General features: G+C 40.3%; 1 protein-coding gene across 1 annotated transcript; it reads left to right on the plus strand.

Moving 5' to 3' along the window:
• The first annotated feature begins 792 nt into the window (after positions 1 to 792).
• snx11 (sorting nexin 11) lies at positions 793 to 15,335 on the plus strand. The gene is made up of 7 exons (XM_036548361.1): positions 793 to 1,011; positions 2,676 to 2,730; positions 4,406 to 4,492; positions 7,284 to 7,384; positions 9,540 to 9,638; positions 10,837 to 11,061; positions 12,205 to 15,335. The coding sequence occupies exons 2-7, from the start codon at positions 2,707 to 2,709 to the stop codon at positions 13,433 to 13,435; spliced, it is 1,767 nt and encodes a 588-aa protein (XP_036404254.1). The 5' UTR covers positions 793 to 1,011; positions 2,676 to 2,706; the 3' UTR covers positions 13,436 to 15,335.
• The last annotated feature ends 704 nt before the right edge of the window (positions 15,336 to 16,039 follow it).

A 16,039-nucleotide genomic window follows, 5' to 3' on the forward strand; every position in this document is an offset into this window, starting at 1 on the left:
GTAATCCTGATATTTAACGATAGTAACATGCAGTCTCATAAAAAATCCTTGAAGAACAGCGTGACCCTTAAATCAATCAATATATGCTCATACAGTATTTACAAACGTAAACAGATCAGTCGTTTGGTGTAATGATAGATCATGTAATTTTGAACTACAAATGACTGCTGTGCCTATCCACATACAAGTCAAAACGCTCTAAAGACAACTTTAGTTAACGATATACACGATTGCCACTTTAACAAAATTCGGATTCATGCCTTTGCGTACAGCCCGCAGAAATAAGAGAAACTACAAGTTCCAGTACATTTACGGAAAGTGAAACTGGAGACTAAACGGACAACAGTGACTGATATCACGTGGTGAACGAAGACAGCGGAATATTCCTGATTCCTGATTCAAATTACCTTCCCTACCAAACTACAGCACGTCAGTACTACTGACATAAATTAAATTAAGAATTGTAAATGTCACTAGGTTACATTAAACACCTGAAAGATCTGAAAGATGCAAACATGTTGTAAACATGCTCTAAATGTTACACGTGATCGCCATTGTTTATGTATTTCAGACATATGATCATTTTCTATGCTCGTCATTGTTCTTTCATAGTGCTGTTGTGATTCTGCTTCGTTATGTGATATTCATCGAACTGAGCTTGTTATGATGGCCTTTAAACCCCTGTGCGGTAAACATTTATGGTTACGTCATATTTAATGCCGGTTTTCCCTCGGTACTAAACTACGTCATTGCAGTCGGGTTTGTCTATTTAGTTTTGTCCTAACCCCAGAAGTGGTTCAGGGCTGGCTGACTAGCAAAATGGGACGAAGCGTGAAACGGAACAAATGATTGTGGAGACATTTAGTTAGCTGCCTAGCTAACTAAAAGTTATAGAAGAGATTTTTCATGTACCTACATATGTTGTACTTACCTAATTTGATAAACAAAGTCATTCAGAACGGAAAACAAATAAAGAAAGAAACACCGACACTGTTTTGAACATCGGAGACAGTAAGTAGACAATCTACGTCAGCTAACGTAGCTCTAGCCTGATAGCAAGCTGGCTAACTTAAAATGTATTGGCTAAGTAAATATTAGGGACTGTTGCAGGCTGCTGGTTGTGCTGTATGAAGCCCGTTGTCTAACAGGTGCGAATATTTGCTAGCTCCCAAGAGGATAATCACGTTAGCTGTTATTGTAGCATTACTGAGTCATTATATCATTGGCTAACGTTAGATAGCCAGATTGCTACGTGCATAGTCACGACAAACTAGCTAACGTTAGCTATCAAGGCAGATGTTCTCAAGATTAGACAGCAGCTAGCTAGATCTGATTATGTCATGAAATTTAGATAACAGGAACACGATCGAAATTGTAGTTAGCGAGGTAATATAGCCTAAATTAGCTTTCCAAAATGTAACTGTTAGCCACCGGCGTTACTGATTTGGCGAACGCTGGCCATGTAACTCGCACACTAAATTCGACGTCTTTTTTGTCGTGGTTGACTCGTTATTTGCCACGCCAGCTCCCTTGATGTTACAATCTACCTGAACAATAAATGACTGCTTAAACTGTTTTGAAATATTCAAGTTAATAAATAAAACCTTTTCAATTGCGCTGATTTTGTTGCTGAAATAGCTTTTGGTGCAGAGTTCAGTGAGCAGAGATGATATGGGTTCATAATCCTGAATGGCTCAACAAAGTTGTTGTCCGTTGACGTTACAACACTCATTTTCATTTTGATCAGTTCCATCTGATAAAAACCGGTGCTACCAGTTTCTCGCCTATATTAATTTCATAATCTTCCGGTTATTCCCGTATGTAAAGCAACAAACAACAAAATCAAATTTTGTTTATTTCAATATTATGTCCCCTTAGAACGTGTTTCATCCACCCTACTTTTATTAGAATTCGTTTAAAAATCAGAAGCTACAGACAAAATATATGCTATTCCATTATGTTCTCTTGCTGATAAAATGCAGGGCCATGGATGAAAATCAGAAAGCACACACTACACCTCTTTAGGGAAAGTTGGCTTTCAGAACCAGTGGTGTGCCTATGGGCAATTATTTACATGGCTCTGCCAATATATATTGAGCAAGGTTTAGATAACATTCTAATGACATTCTGTATATCTAAACGGTATAGATTGTGTTTGTATTTTGGGAGAGCAGTGCACTCAGAAGAGGTGTGAAATTAAAACGCCAAGTGATTCAATCAGGAGTGTATGTGGATGGGATAAGAGTGATCAAGGATTGTGTAACGTACAGGAAAAATGTTGAAGCTGAGTTTATATAGCTGGGAGAAAGTGGAGGAGTCCCATTCTGAACCCCTCAGTGTGCTGTTCTCAAACAGCAACCTGGCAGGGGAGCCAACAGTTAGGGCAAAGAAATTCTTTGTTTCAATATGAGATGATTTCTCTGATCGCTGTTGTCGCTAAACTGCTGACGCTCCTCAGGTTCTGGTCACTTAAGTACAAATGATCTGAATAGCCGAACTGGTAAACCATGTGCTGATGTCAAACATGCATGTATTATACTGTGCAGAACAAACTGATCAAGAATGTAACTAGGGAGAGTTTAATGGGTGACACATTGCCTGTGTTTGTTTCTGAAAACCACTCACGGGTAAGCCTTGTTGTTATTAATGTTTCTCTCTTCTCTCCCTTTTGACAGATGTCGTTGGTGCTGCAGAAAATTTGATAGAATGAGCAAAAATCAGGAACAAGACGTAAGTCATCCCTTTCCCGCTTTTAAAGGTAGCAGCTGAACCAGATTCTGTATTATTTTCTCCTCTCTACATTTAGGCCGTGGTATAGATCTACAGTTCTGTTTGAAGACTGATGGTCTGTTTTAGTACTACACTGTTGGGTAAAAAGTAAAAAAAAAAAAAAAAACTGAATTTATATTCTTAAATACATCGACAGTTTTAAAACCCATTTTTGTAAATGCCCTGCCCTTTTTTGCTTTCACACCAACCCCTGTAAGCCAAATTCATGTTCAAGTGTATTCAGGGGTACAAAAACTTCACAAGCTTAGTGCCCTGGAGTAATGTTAATACGTGCTGTGTTGGTAATGTTTTGGTTTGCAGATTCACGGGGGTTGTGTGTCAGAATGTGCACATCACTAAAAGTTTCATAGTCTGTTTAACATGAACTGAAACAGTGCGGTGTACTCCACTTATAACAGATACTGGTATAAGAATCAACTTCTTATAGTCTAGTATATTTAAAACGGTGGAACAGAATCATTCCAGTACTGAAGCTGCTTAAATATCGTGCTTGTAAGAATCAAGTGGTCAGCTTATAGGAAAACATTTTGGGCTCACTGATGTATGATATAATAATATGATAATCATTTGAGTTCATTGGCACATTAGTAAAAAAATGCTGTTTATTACTGGACTGCGTTTCTATTTCAAATTTGTGTCATATGCCAATTAATTAGGCACCTATCATATAAAATATTTTGAGAAACAGTTTGTGTTGGCAAGTGCTTGGATGCCACTCACCAAAAATGAGGAACATACTTTATACAGACCAGATAAAAAATGCTGGCTTACTCAGTCTGATGACAGAAATGAGTCTTACCAAAGAAATGTGAAATTGGGCATTTCATAATTGCATTTCCTAACATTCTAACAATACTTCAAAATCATCCTGAAGAAGTAGGAAAAAAAATGTTATGTTTCTGGCATAAACATTCACATTCAGAAACTGAGCAGTGGATGGTGTGCTACAAGACAGCAGACAGGCACAAGTGTGAAAGCAAAAGTAATCTTAGTCTCATTGTATTGCCACCCCATTCCTCTCTGCTGATCACTGCCTCCTGTAGATCTTTTATCGCTGCAGCAGCAGAAGATAATAAATATCAACATTATTTCTCACTGCACCCTTTTTCACAGCTAGTACCCCAGCAGTTCTCTGGTTACTGCTGTCAGGCATATTTTAAGCATGTACTGTGCATATTAAAGCGAATATTATTGGTAAGAAAACCATACAGATGTTTTGAGAGCTTGTGATTGCTCGTATGATCCCAATCCAGCCTAAGTCATAGCCTTCTTAGAAACAGGGTGTATGTCATAGGACCTACTTATAAAATCAGTGAACGTCCTTGAGATTTTAAAGTGTTTGGAGGTAATATCTGATAAGAGACCTGTTTGCCTCAAGTAGAGATTTGTTCCAAGGTGTCAGGTTTTAACATTGAGATGTGAACAGTTGCAACTATCAGTAGTGCAGATACACTGATAATGAGATGGGATGAAAGGCATTCAGAGTTGTTATATTACCTGTGCAATGCCTCTGTCTTGTGTATCTAACAGATATCAAATGTAAATATCAATGTAAACATTCTGGGAGTATCATTGAATTTACTGTTTAACACATTAACAACATTTTTCTTTTCAGGAGTTTATTGCTGTTCGGGTCCAAGACCCGCGGGTTCAGAATGAGGGCTTTTGGAACTCGTATGTGGACTTCAAGATATTTCTGCATGTGAGTTTATTGCCATAAGGCTTAATTTAATTGCTAGCTGTATAAAGAGACCGCTGTTGAAAGTCTTAAATACCAAAGACCAAATAGTGGAGAACTTAATCTTAGAAAAGGTAGACTTTGTTGAATAAACTTTGGGGAATTTCTGTCAGTACACTGAAAAGTCTAGTCTCATGAGCTGGTCAGTTAGGGCTTTTTATTTGAGTCACTCAACTTCTGTTTAAAGATTTCCAGAAAAGCCACAAAACATTTCATGATATGTTTCTCACTGGGCAAATGCCAGTTTATAGATTTGCTACACATATAAGCTTTACGAATACAGCCATAATACTATGTAGTCTAAATGTTGCACATGAGAATATTCGGTGTTTGAGTGCTGGTTATTTCAAGTTTATTATAAGTTTTGAAGAAAGCAGAACAAATGATTTTGTAAAAAGCATCAGAGATGCTGGATGCTTCTAGTCCTCTAGTGGACCTTAGTTCTTCCTTTGGTGTGTTTCATGGTTAGAGAATGCATCACCTTTGGAATACAGATGTAAATATGACCTAGTGCAATGTGAAAGGGCCCATACCAACAGTTTTGTGCCTTTAGTCACTGATGCAAATGAAGTCTGTGCAATGGCAACATTTTTGATATGAAGACAACTGCAGAGACCTCTCTGGGGATGGCACATCTGTCTCTCCCTGTCTGTACTCATTAACTACAGAAATGATTAATACAGTATCTGTATTTATCAAGGCTATATCCTTTTGGTAAACATTTGCATTGAAGCATTATTTTTTAAACAGTGTCACCCACTGTACATCTTTGAAGTTGGAATAGGTTTGTTTAAATTGGTTGATTGATTAAGTCAGGGTGTTAGGGTAGAATGGATTCTTTTCTAGGAGACTCTACTGTAGCTATCAGCAATCAATTTCAGAGAGACAGGAGTCCTCAATGTCAGTGTGGAGTTTGTGGTCATGTTCTGTACTACTGAATGCAGTTTCCTCTGGGGTAAGTAGGGCCGGTGTTATTGGCTGTAAATGTGGGGATATACGATAGATTTCACTGGCTCGGTTTGTATGTAAGTCGTTCTCTTTTTGTCACTCAAGGCCAGTTTGGGAGCAAGACTGTTTATCAGGAATGAGGTGATTGGTAACAGAAGTGCTGCTCTGCATATTAAACAGGCAGCTCCTTCAGGGTAACAGAAATAGCTTTTTATAATCCCCATGTTATAAAAAAGCAGAAAAAGCTGTCAGTTAGTGCGTCTTTACATATCTTTCAGTCCAGTGGGTATACCTATTGGGCGTCAGCAGAGAAATCTACGATTCTGTTTTTTCATACTCACATGTTAGAGTGTGACATTCCCCCTCTGTAGTACAAATAAAGAAAAACCCTTATATGAGCAGGTGTGTCCAAACGTTTGATTGGTACTGTATGTAGCTGGTGTATAAAGATGCATCACTAAAATGGTTTTAAAAAATTACAAATTTTGCATAAGTTTGACCTAGGAGTTCCCAAGCTGGTCAGTGGTTAAAGCATTTGTTTTCAGGTTTTCCAGATTCAGTTCCAGCTGTGGTATCAGCCAGCAATGACCAGGAGCCCACAGCAGCAGAACAAATTGGCTTCGTTCTGCTGAAAATAGTGCTGGTAATGTTGCCAGGGGTTGCTTGTCTTGCCGCTCTCAGGCACACTGTAACTCATCAGGCATCTGCAGGTTGCCTGGATGTTAGCAGTGAAGACGGACCCTTCCTCCAGTTGACGTTTGACTTATTCACTGAGCACCTTGCAGTGTGAAAAATAGTTGTGTGTGAGTGTGTCGGAGGATTGCATTCACTGTGGGCCAGATCTGCTTGTGAGATGTAAATAACATACCTTGTTGGTAATTCCAAAGTGTGTAAAGGGGAGGACCATTAAGTTGTGAAGGCAGAGGCTACAAAAGCCACCGTTGCAACATTTTAAAGGTTATCTCATTGTATCTGGAGCATTTGGAGATGTGGGGCATTGATCAGGTCTATGAAGATGGAGATACTAAATTACAATTCTTTGTCATCAATTTTTTTAATTGCTTGATTAATTACAATTGATGAACGTTTGTGTGATTTAGGATTGATGAATATTCAGTATCAAACACACACACACACACACACACACACACACACACACACACACACAAACCTTTTCACTGTCAATATAAATACAGGTATCTTACAGACTGAAGTATGTCTCCCTTTGATCCACTGTGACACCAGTCTGAAGACTATATTATGAACCTCTTATCATAACTGTTTTGCCTGCTAATACAAAGCAAGAACGCAGCTAAAATGTCCATAAATTCACATTTCAGTCAGTAAAACAGATTAGCATAGCTTTACAAGAAACAGACAATATCTAAGTGTAATATGTCAGCCTATCTTAATGGAGATCAAGAATGCTTTTAAATAAGGAAGAACAACATGATATTTAAATATAACTGACCGCAGTCAACAGAGGGAAAGAGAGGTGGGGCAGTACATTCTGGGATTTGTATGAGGCTTAGTTAGCCTGAAGCAGATTACAACACCATAAACACAGTTGAAATCAGCCCAAGTTTGTCATTATTAAAAAAACTGAAAAGCCTTTTAATGTGGATGCCTACTGAAGTAAAAGAATGGACCCATAGGGCAATTTGTGGTGAAGTTAGCTTTTAACATTTTAATGGGGTGGTGGGGTACACTGAGCAGTGCACAATGTTAGAATTGCCACGGTAAAATTTAGTGATGCCCTGGGTTCTGAAAGTGCTGAGTGCATTCCTTCCTGTCTTGTCCTCCTCAGACCAACAGTAAGGCCTTCACAGCCAAGACGTCCTGTGTGCGCCGACGCTACAGCGAGTTTGTGTGGCTGAGGAAGAAGCTGCAGAAGAATGCTGGGCTTGTGTGAGTTAGACTTTCCTTTTGCACCAATAACGAGTGGAGGCCTGGTGCATTACTGAGCTGCAATGGCCTACTGTGTGACTTTGCAGTTCTGGAACTGGGCTTCCAACCAAAAGATGCCATGAACTTAAATTGTTTTTTTTTCTGTGCCCTTGAGCTACTGTATTTCTTCAGTAAATATTCAGTTGCATTAATGGGTCATTTGTGAAATGTAAACTCTACAAGTGGCCATGGATAAGGGACTTTGCCATGATGATGATGATGATGATTATGATTATTATTATTAGGGTTATCAATGTTAACATGTTAGTTTGTGGAATTAATTGTGTGACCATATTTTGACCTTAACAGTGTCCTGTAATTGCTATCAGTTACTGTCACTGCAAACTAACTAATTGGAACTAATCAACTGCAGGGGAAAAATCAGTTCACACGTCATTTGGCCTGATTTTAAAAAGCAAGCTTCATTTTACAAAATTTGCCAGCGGGATTGAATTGCAGTATCATCAAAGTACTTGAAGTTTACAACTCCATCTGGTCCTCAGAGTACTTGCAACACTAATGAATCCAACCACAGTCAATTTTATGTACTTGTACTATTATGGAGCAGTGCCACAAATTCATGTCTAAAAGTACTTCCCATTGATTTTTTGGAGAATTTTTTTTCTACAGTGAATTCACACTAAGTCCAAGCAAGGATTACCTCTTTAATGTAAAGAATCGATTCAGGAAAGCATTTTAAGTGGTATTAAAAATGATGAAAATGTGAAATGGACATGAAAAACATTTATTTTGGCTAAATGAAAGATTTTAAACAGATGTCAGGGATGCACAATTTCTTTGTTTTCTGTTTATTTCATATGTACAACATAACATTTAAAAATTGCAGTTAATCACAGGATAATTTTTTAATCACTATTAAATTTGGCAGTTATAGTAATAATAGGCCCTCACCATTCATGCATCCCTTATTGCAGTATTGACTTCTTGTCCCAGGCAGCACTTCCTGTTCCTAGTGCCACTCTTTGTTCCCAAGTACACTGTGTTGACACTGTGTCCCAGGGTGCACCACAATGAAGGAGAGGTGCAGCTGTACTAACCTCATCTGAGCAACGTTCAGGTGCCTGATGAGTTACAGGTTGTCTGAGAATGGTGAGATGAGGAGATCCTGCTGACTTACCCATCTGTAACCCGGTAGAATGAAATCAGTTTGTTTTGCCACTGTGGGATTCTTGTCTTCTCGGTTGATGGCACAGTGGGGATTGATCCTGGGTCATAGGGCTCAGCCTGCACCTGAGATTCCAGAGATTTTTCACTGATTTCCTCCCCACCTTTATGAAACTCTGTTTTGGAATTGGCAATTGAGTTACCAGCTTGAGTTACCTGTGGAATCCTGGTCATTGTCAGCGAATGACGTAGCTGATTTTGAACCCAGGCTGCAGGGGTCACCTAGAGATTTTTTTTTAAACAAATACACCATTTTTAATTATTAAAAATGGTAATTTCCTTACTAAGTAGCTTTGTTCTCAGAGGCTTTGTTAACCAAAATGTATCTGTATTGTGTTATTATAGAAATTTGTATATAAATTACTTAATTATTGTATTACTACATGGCATTAAATGGGGTTTGGCCCATCATTTGGGTGTTTCTTGATTCACAGGACTCTCTAAAATATTTCCCCTGTGAATAACTCTTGTACAATTCATAGTCACAATTATACTGTATTATAATGTACAACACATTGCAATAACCTTAGTGCAATTACAAGTGCAATTCCCTATATCCGCATCATCTTAAGTATATCGGGTTCAAAAAAATTACCATTTGTTTAGTAAACAGTGATTACCAACAGTTAAATTGAACTGTCAAAACCCACTGCCAAAACTCAAGTTCTGAAAATTTGCACAATAAATCAGTTGCAAAAGAGTTGATGTTGCTTTTTTCATTAATTTGATAGATGGGCTGATTTGTTCTGAGGCTAACATGTCAATGGCGTTATGGATAGGGGACCATAAGTATGGCCTGTAGCTACTTTATGCACTGATCTAAAAAGAGATGAGTATCCCTAAGGCGGTGTGCGTATTCATCAGTCCGGTGTGCTGTGCCTTGTTTGTCTGCTGTCCCAACGTGACAGTACTGTCCCTGTTGGTCTGGCAGGCCCGTCCCAGAGCTTCCCCGCAAGATGCCCTTCTTCTCCTTCAGCAATGAGGACTTCATTGAAAGGCGGAGGCAGGGCCTGCAGCACTTCCTGGACAAGTCAGTGGCTCCTCTCATGTTGCATCAATGAGACACGCCCACTCACAAAACACTCATGTAAAGCATTCAGCAGCCCTTGAAACCAAGGCCACCACTTACCTAGGACCCTTTACATCTCAGAGCTTTGGATGACTAAATGATTGGTGTTGACTAAGAGCCTGCCATCCATTGCCAGCCAGGGTACAATATCTCCCTTTGTCTCTGGCCACGGCTTGCCATGCGGGGACCATAGGTCATGGTGCTGACGCGTGGAGTAATGAAAGGGAGGCGTGCGGGTGTCTCCCGCCTGCGCAGACAGGGCAGCAGCAGCTGATGGAGATGGATGGAGCCGGAGAGCAGCTGCCGTGGCTGTGCACGGCTGCATGCACTCTCTGCAGACCCGTGAAGTGAAAATGAACGCCATAAATCTTGGAGCCCCCTCGGAAAGGGATGCAACCTTCATATCACTCACTGGTGTGTGCTGTGTGCATAGCAGTCTGTGCATTTGTATATCTGGTCTCGGCGGCCCTGTTGCAGTGAGCTGAGAGAAGAGTATTGCCCCATGACAGTGCTGTTGTCATTGTGATGCTGCTGTGCTTAACTCAGGTCTCAAATTCACATCAATGAGGTCAAATTTGCAGACCGTTATCATTACTTTTTGCAAACAAACTCCGATATGACTTCTCTTAGAGGATACTAAAGGACGTTAGTGGCATAATTGTACCACCAATTTGATACCACCACTCAGTGGATAAAGGGAGAACACACACACACACACATATAAATACATATATATAAATAAATTTATGTATAAATATATGATCTGCATTCTTCCAAGCAATTGCAGATGCTTAGGTAAATGCCCGTGACATTAATTATACTAACTACTTATCTGTTTGCAACCATTATGTATAGTTTTGTGAAACAAGTTCAGTTAAGGACTCATTTCATGTTCGTGGGTTTATACTAGCTCTGCTATTTTTGTTTCAGTAGAACTCCTCTAACCTGACTAACGTCTAGCTAATTAGACTTCTGGCTATTCAGTGTCAGTTTGTCATGTTTTTTGAAAATTATTTAAGTACTTTAATTTAGTTACTTTTCATTTACATGAACATGGCAGTTTTGTCACCGCTTTTTGATACATTGCAACGGATTGCTCACTTTTCAGGCAGGCCATGTAAATATTGCAATGTTAAGTTGTTGTTCTGTGTGTATGCAGGGTTGTGCACCTGACAGTGTGCTTGTCAGACAGCCAGCTGCACCTCTTCCTGCAAACCCAGCTCCCAGTGGGGCACATTGAAGATTGTGTACAGGGACACACCCCCTACACAGTGACAGATGCTATCCTCACATATGCATCCTCCAATCGGGGTTGGGCTCAGGAGGAGGAGGATGTGACCCTGGAGCCCAGCCCTTGTCCAGTTCCATATGAATCCGTGGACAGGTACAACTCAATTACAGATTGGTTCAATTCAAGAAAGGAATATGAAAAAGTAGAAATGACACAAATGCTAGTTGGTGTAACTTAAATCCTAAGTATTAAAATATTAAATTAATGTGTTGCAGTACTGTGCATGTTATTACAATATATATTTTTTTTTATCATATGGCGTTATCATTATCGTAGTATTTCTTAAAATGACAAAATCTTGTTTAGTAGAGATATAGGAGACATTTTTTTTTGTTAAAAAAGGCAATATTATTATTAATAATATTATGCTTTTGAAAATAAAAATGTAAAGGAATTTTTTTTCCAAGTGTAACACTTAACACTGTACAAAAGTCAGTCCTCCTCAGGCATAAGACTCTCCTAGTTGTAAAAACGTGGTTAAAAGATAGTTGTCTGCCTCATTTTATCTTGGAGCTACACAGTTAATTGCCTCAATACTTTGAAACCAAAGAATTGTTCTGTCTCTTTGATTCAAAATATTTGCTGCAATTTGATTACCATGTACTTATTCTTTTGTTGTGGTCCCCTAACACTGCGACAACGACGTATCCCTGGACCAATAACAAACCAAGCACAGTGTATGTTTCTCCAGCAGGGAATAGTGCAGGGATCATCTGTTTCTATTATATGAGAGGAGACTGACATGGTCTGTAATGAAGACATGCACCACATATTGTAATTGTTTCTCCCGGGTGTATCAATACAAGGGCCTCTATGCAGGCCCGCGGCAGTAGATTCCTGAATCACCTATGTATTTCTAATTATTCCTAATTGATTTTAGTGGCTGCAGCTACCTGTCATGTACATAAGCACTTTAGATACTTGCTCCATTGAGTGTTGAAGTTTTAATGAGCTTTATTTCTGAAAAACAACATGCTGGCTTCCTGTGTACAAGACAAAGAATCCAGTCTGCCCGCTGCCCTAATTAGCACTCGAGCTCTACATCCTTGGAAATCCCAAAGAGAGAATTAGCCCTCGCTTAGTAAATAAACCTACTGAAGACATTAATGCAGCTGTAAGCAGCTGCAGAGAAAGACTGGCTTTCACTAAGAGAACAGGGGACTTCTCTAGGAGTAGTATGCCCTAATGTGACTTTTAATATGATTGATTTTCTTGCCTTTTTGCTTTTGTTCTCAGTCCTGCCCCTCATCTACCATCTGCATCCTTGCAATGTGCAGACAGCTTTGAGAGAGCCAGTGAGGCCAACACCCCCAAGGAGGACACTCACAACGAAGGCGTCCGTGAGACCAACAGCAACAAACATGATGCCCTAGACACCGATGACATCTTGATGTTAAGGGATAGTGAGGCTGATGCCAATAATGAAGATGCCCATAAAATAAATGCCCACAAAGCCGATGATTGTTTGATTAAGGCAACTCAGCCCGAAGATCAGGAGGAGGAGGCCCACAAAAATAACACCCATGAAGCCCACGGCCAAGAGTTTGACACCTGTGTGTTAAGGGACAGTGAAGTGAATATCCCTGAGATGGATGCCAGTCAGGGGGATGTCTGTGAGGCTGTCATCCAGAAGGAGGAACCCCATGAGACTGGCACTCATAAAGCCAGTGCCCAAAACACTGATACCTCTGTAACTATGGCAACTGAGAACAACATCCAGGAGGAGGAAGCCCATGAAACCAACACTCACCAGGCTGACACCCATGACCATGATTCCATTATGTTCAGGGATAGCGAGGTGGAGTCTCACAGGGAGGACATCAGTGATGAGGGTATTCACATGGAAGATGTTGATGAAACCAACTCCCAAGACACTGATGGGCGTGTAGTTGGGGCAATTGAAGCTGACATTCAGGAGCAGGAAATGTGTGAGACCAATGGGGATAAGGCTGATACCCATGACCACAATTCCATTGTGTTAAGGAACAGTGAACTTGATACCCTGCAAGAGGATGGCAGTGAGGAGAATGTCCATGAGCCTAATGGCCCAAAACCTGATACACAAGGTACTGATAGCTCTGTGCTATGGGACAGTGAGGCTGATCCCCAAGAGGAGGACTCTAGGAAGACTACTGAAGACATAGTTGATACCAAAGACAGTAACGCTTATTTGATTAGGGTGAGTGACATCGACCTCCAGAAGAATGGCGCCAGCATAGCCAACTCAAATGTTGGTAACGATGTCAGCGACAGTGAGGCTGATGCTGTTGAGGAGGATACCCAAGACACCAACAGTGACAATGTCAACTCTCTTTGTGCCAACAGTTTTGCATTCAACGCTAGTGAAGCCATCATACACCAGCTGGATGGGTACAAGGCTGACGCACAGACAAAAACCCAAGAGGTCAAGCTTCACGAGACAGAAAGCCACACTGAGTCCAGTGGCCAACAGGAAAACATGGACTAAATGATGAATGAATTAAGCAGCTTGGTATAGGTTTTCACAAGTCCTGAAAGGTTCAGGAACAATCACTCCCGGCAGGCAACATTTAAGGATCCCTGAGACCTGGAGAGTGGTAGTGCCATTCACAACATACAGGGATACAGTCACTCCTGCTCTCCATGACTCTATATTCCTCATGGCTCTCATTGCAGCCGAGCTCTTAGTCACAGAACCCCTGTGCTAAGCAGATAGGCTGTCTTGATGGTCCAGATGAACCTCAGTGGCGGTTTTGAACGGACACTAAATAATGTATTGATGTACTACTCTCCACACTCCTAAATCTTCCTTTGTTTAGTCTGTGCAATTCCCCACACACTCAGTTTCCAAATTTGCACAAGGGATGGCAAATAACGCTGATCTGTTTATCCACTTCATTACTTGTGAATGGTTTACCCTGAAACATCAACACTTTCTTGTTGAGCTAAACATGAGTGGGTAATTACATTGGTGGGTAAATCGGGCTTGGTCACCAGTGGTGTATGTAGATGTTACATATTCACCAGGACTGCAGCATGTCCCCTTTTTTGCCTGAAATTTCAAGAGAAGTAGCGGACACTCAGGTTTACAATGGGAATCAAAGTATGCGTGCCATTTTGTAGCTTGTTGGACAGGCTGTCAGAAAAAAGGGATCTAGTCTTGGTGCATGTATCTCCTTTGTATATAGTGGGCCTTCTAACCATTATCTCCACATTATCTCCGCATTATCTGCACACCAGGAATACTTCAGAGATTTCCACTGTATGTTGAATATGCCAGTTCATTTCTTTGCTGAAAACAGCTGTTACCCAGTAACATCAGTCTGACTGTCAAGCCTATGATGGTGCTTGAAACAGTTGTGTGCTGCACTGTATAGGACCTTGTCTTGTTTTCAGCGTCAGATACAGCTAGGGTAATATTGATTCATGCTTGTTACCCTTTCCTAGTTTTTTGCTCAGAAGAGAGAACTGCTAGTCCCCTTGGCATGCACACGCCTCAGGGTTTTACATTTTAATGGTTGAGCTGTTCGACATTTACTGGGTTGACTATTTACTAGGTTATTTATTTGCTATTTTCAGGTGTCACTGGAATGAAGCATGACTTCAAGAGTGGTTTACAACAGCTTGGTGTTGACAGCTCAATATTTGCAGAAATAGTCACACATGCAGAATGAGTAATGGTTTATTTTATTGATGACTGAAGTGGGAGTCTCTCTTGTCCAGGTGAAGGGCCAGAGCTGAAGCATCCATTTCTTTGTTCTGTTGCTCTGTGCTTCAGAACAGGCTGGAGTTTGAAGAGGGCTAATCCACTTAAATCTTTCCTATTGTTAGAGGGGTCTCCGTGGTAGTGTATTCTCAGGCCCATTCTAACACTGTGCTGCAGTGCCACTGGCTCTATGGAATATTGGTTGCAGGGTGTGGTCCTTGTAGGTGCAGAGTACTCTCACTGTGACTGTGGTATGGCAGCAGTGTAACATTGCCATAATGTTACTGAAACCTTGTGAGAATGATAAGTGTAAACTGGAATAGCCTTTCAGACCAGGAACAGCCTGTCAAGTGATGTGATTTTGTTTTAATTCAAGAGCTGCTGTCCTCATTGGGGTGAAAAATGGTTGTCTTGACATTAAGGGATTGTTATTATGTCACAGCAACTAAAATACAAACTAAAACACACAGTGGTTGGTTCATGCTGTATTCATCTGAAATATTCCTAAAAATGTGTGAATGTGTGCAGGCATATGCACATTAATATGAATGAATTAATACACCAACAATGGGCCTGTAGTATTTCACATACTGAAAGGTGTGAACTCCACATGCATTAATGCTTTATGCTTGAGTCTGTTTGTTTGCAAATGTTTGAGTGCATTTGTGTGTGTGTGTGTGTGTGTGTGTGTGTGTGTGTGTGCGTGCACGCTAGTGCAGATGTTTCTGTGTGCACATTTGTGTACATGTGCATTTGTGTATGTACGCATTTGTGTATGTATGTAGGATACCACTGAGGTCAGCAGTAACAGTGCAGGTTCCACTGTGTCTGACCTTCTGTTTGACTCAGCTGCCTGTCATGACAGACAGAATATATTGTGCATCTGGATGTGAAAGCATGCTTTTGTAGTACCCTTTTTGTCCATGATGCTGTATGTAATTTCTTAAATTGTTTTTAGATTTGTTTTTAAATTACTGTACTAACATATTGATTATTCTACTTTTATTTCTGCCTGTGTGGATAAAAAAGGCAACAAATAATGAAAAGTAGCTGTTTTGAATTCATATGGTTTAAATTAAACAAAGGCCACATTCACTCTGCTTTTATCTTTAATTATATCTATGTTTTATTGTACCTCTATTTATGGGGGCTTTTCAGTTCTGCTTGTAGTCTGCAGTCAGCCATGTAGGGCAGTTAAGAAAGGCCTCTTGCAATGTCTGCATTTGTCAACACTTGTTTGAAGCCTGAGATTCACTTATGGGAAATAAACCATTTTTGACTGTGCTTGTGTCCATCTCTTTTGTTGACATGTTGACCGCGAGGGACTGCAACCCCAGTGTCCTTGGTGGTGTCAGGCTTAGGGAGCATGACTGGTGGCCAGAAGTC

The sequence above is a fragment of the Megalops cyprinoides genome, chromosome 1 (genome assembly GCF_013368585.1).
Source record: "Megalops cyprinoides isolate fMegCyp1 chromosome 1, fMegCyp1.pri, whole genome shotgun sequence".
NCBI classification, from domain to species: Eukaryota; Metazoa; Chordata; class Actinopteri; order Elopiformes; family Megalopidae; genus Megalops; species Megalops cyprinoides.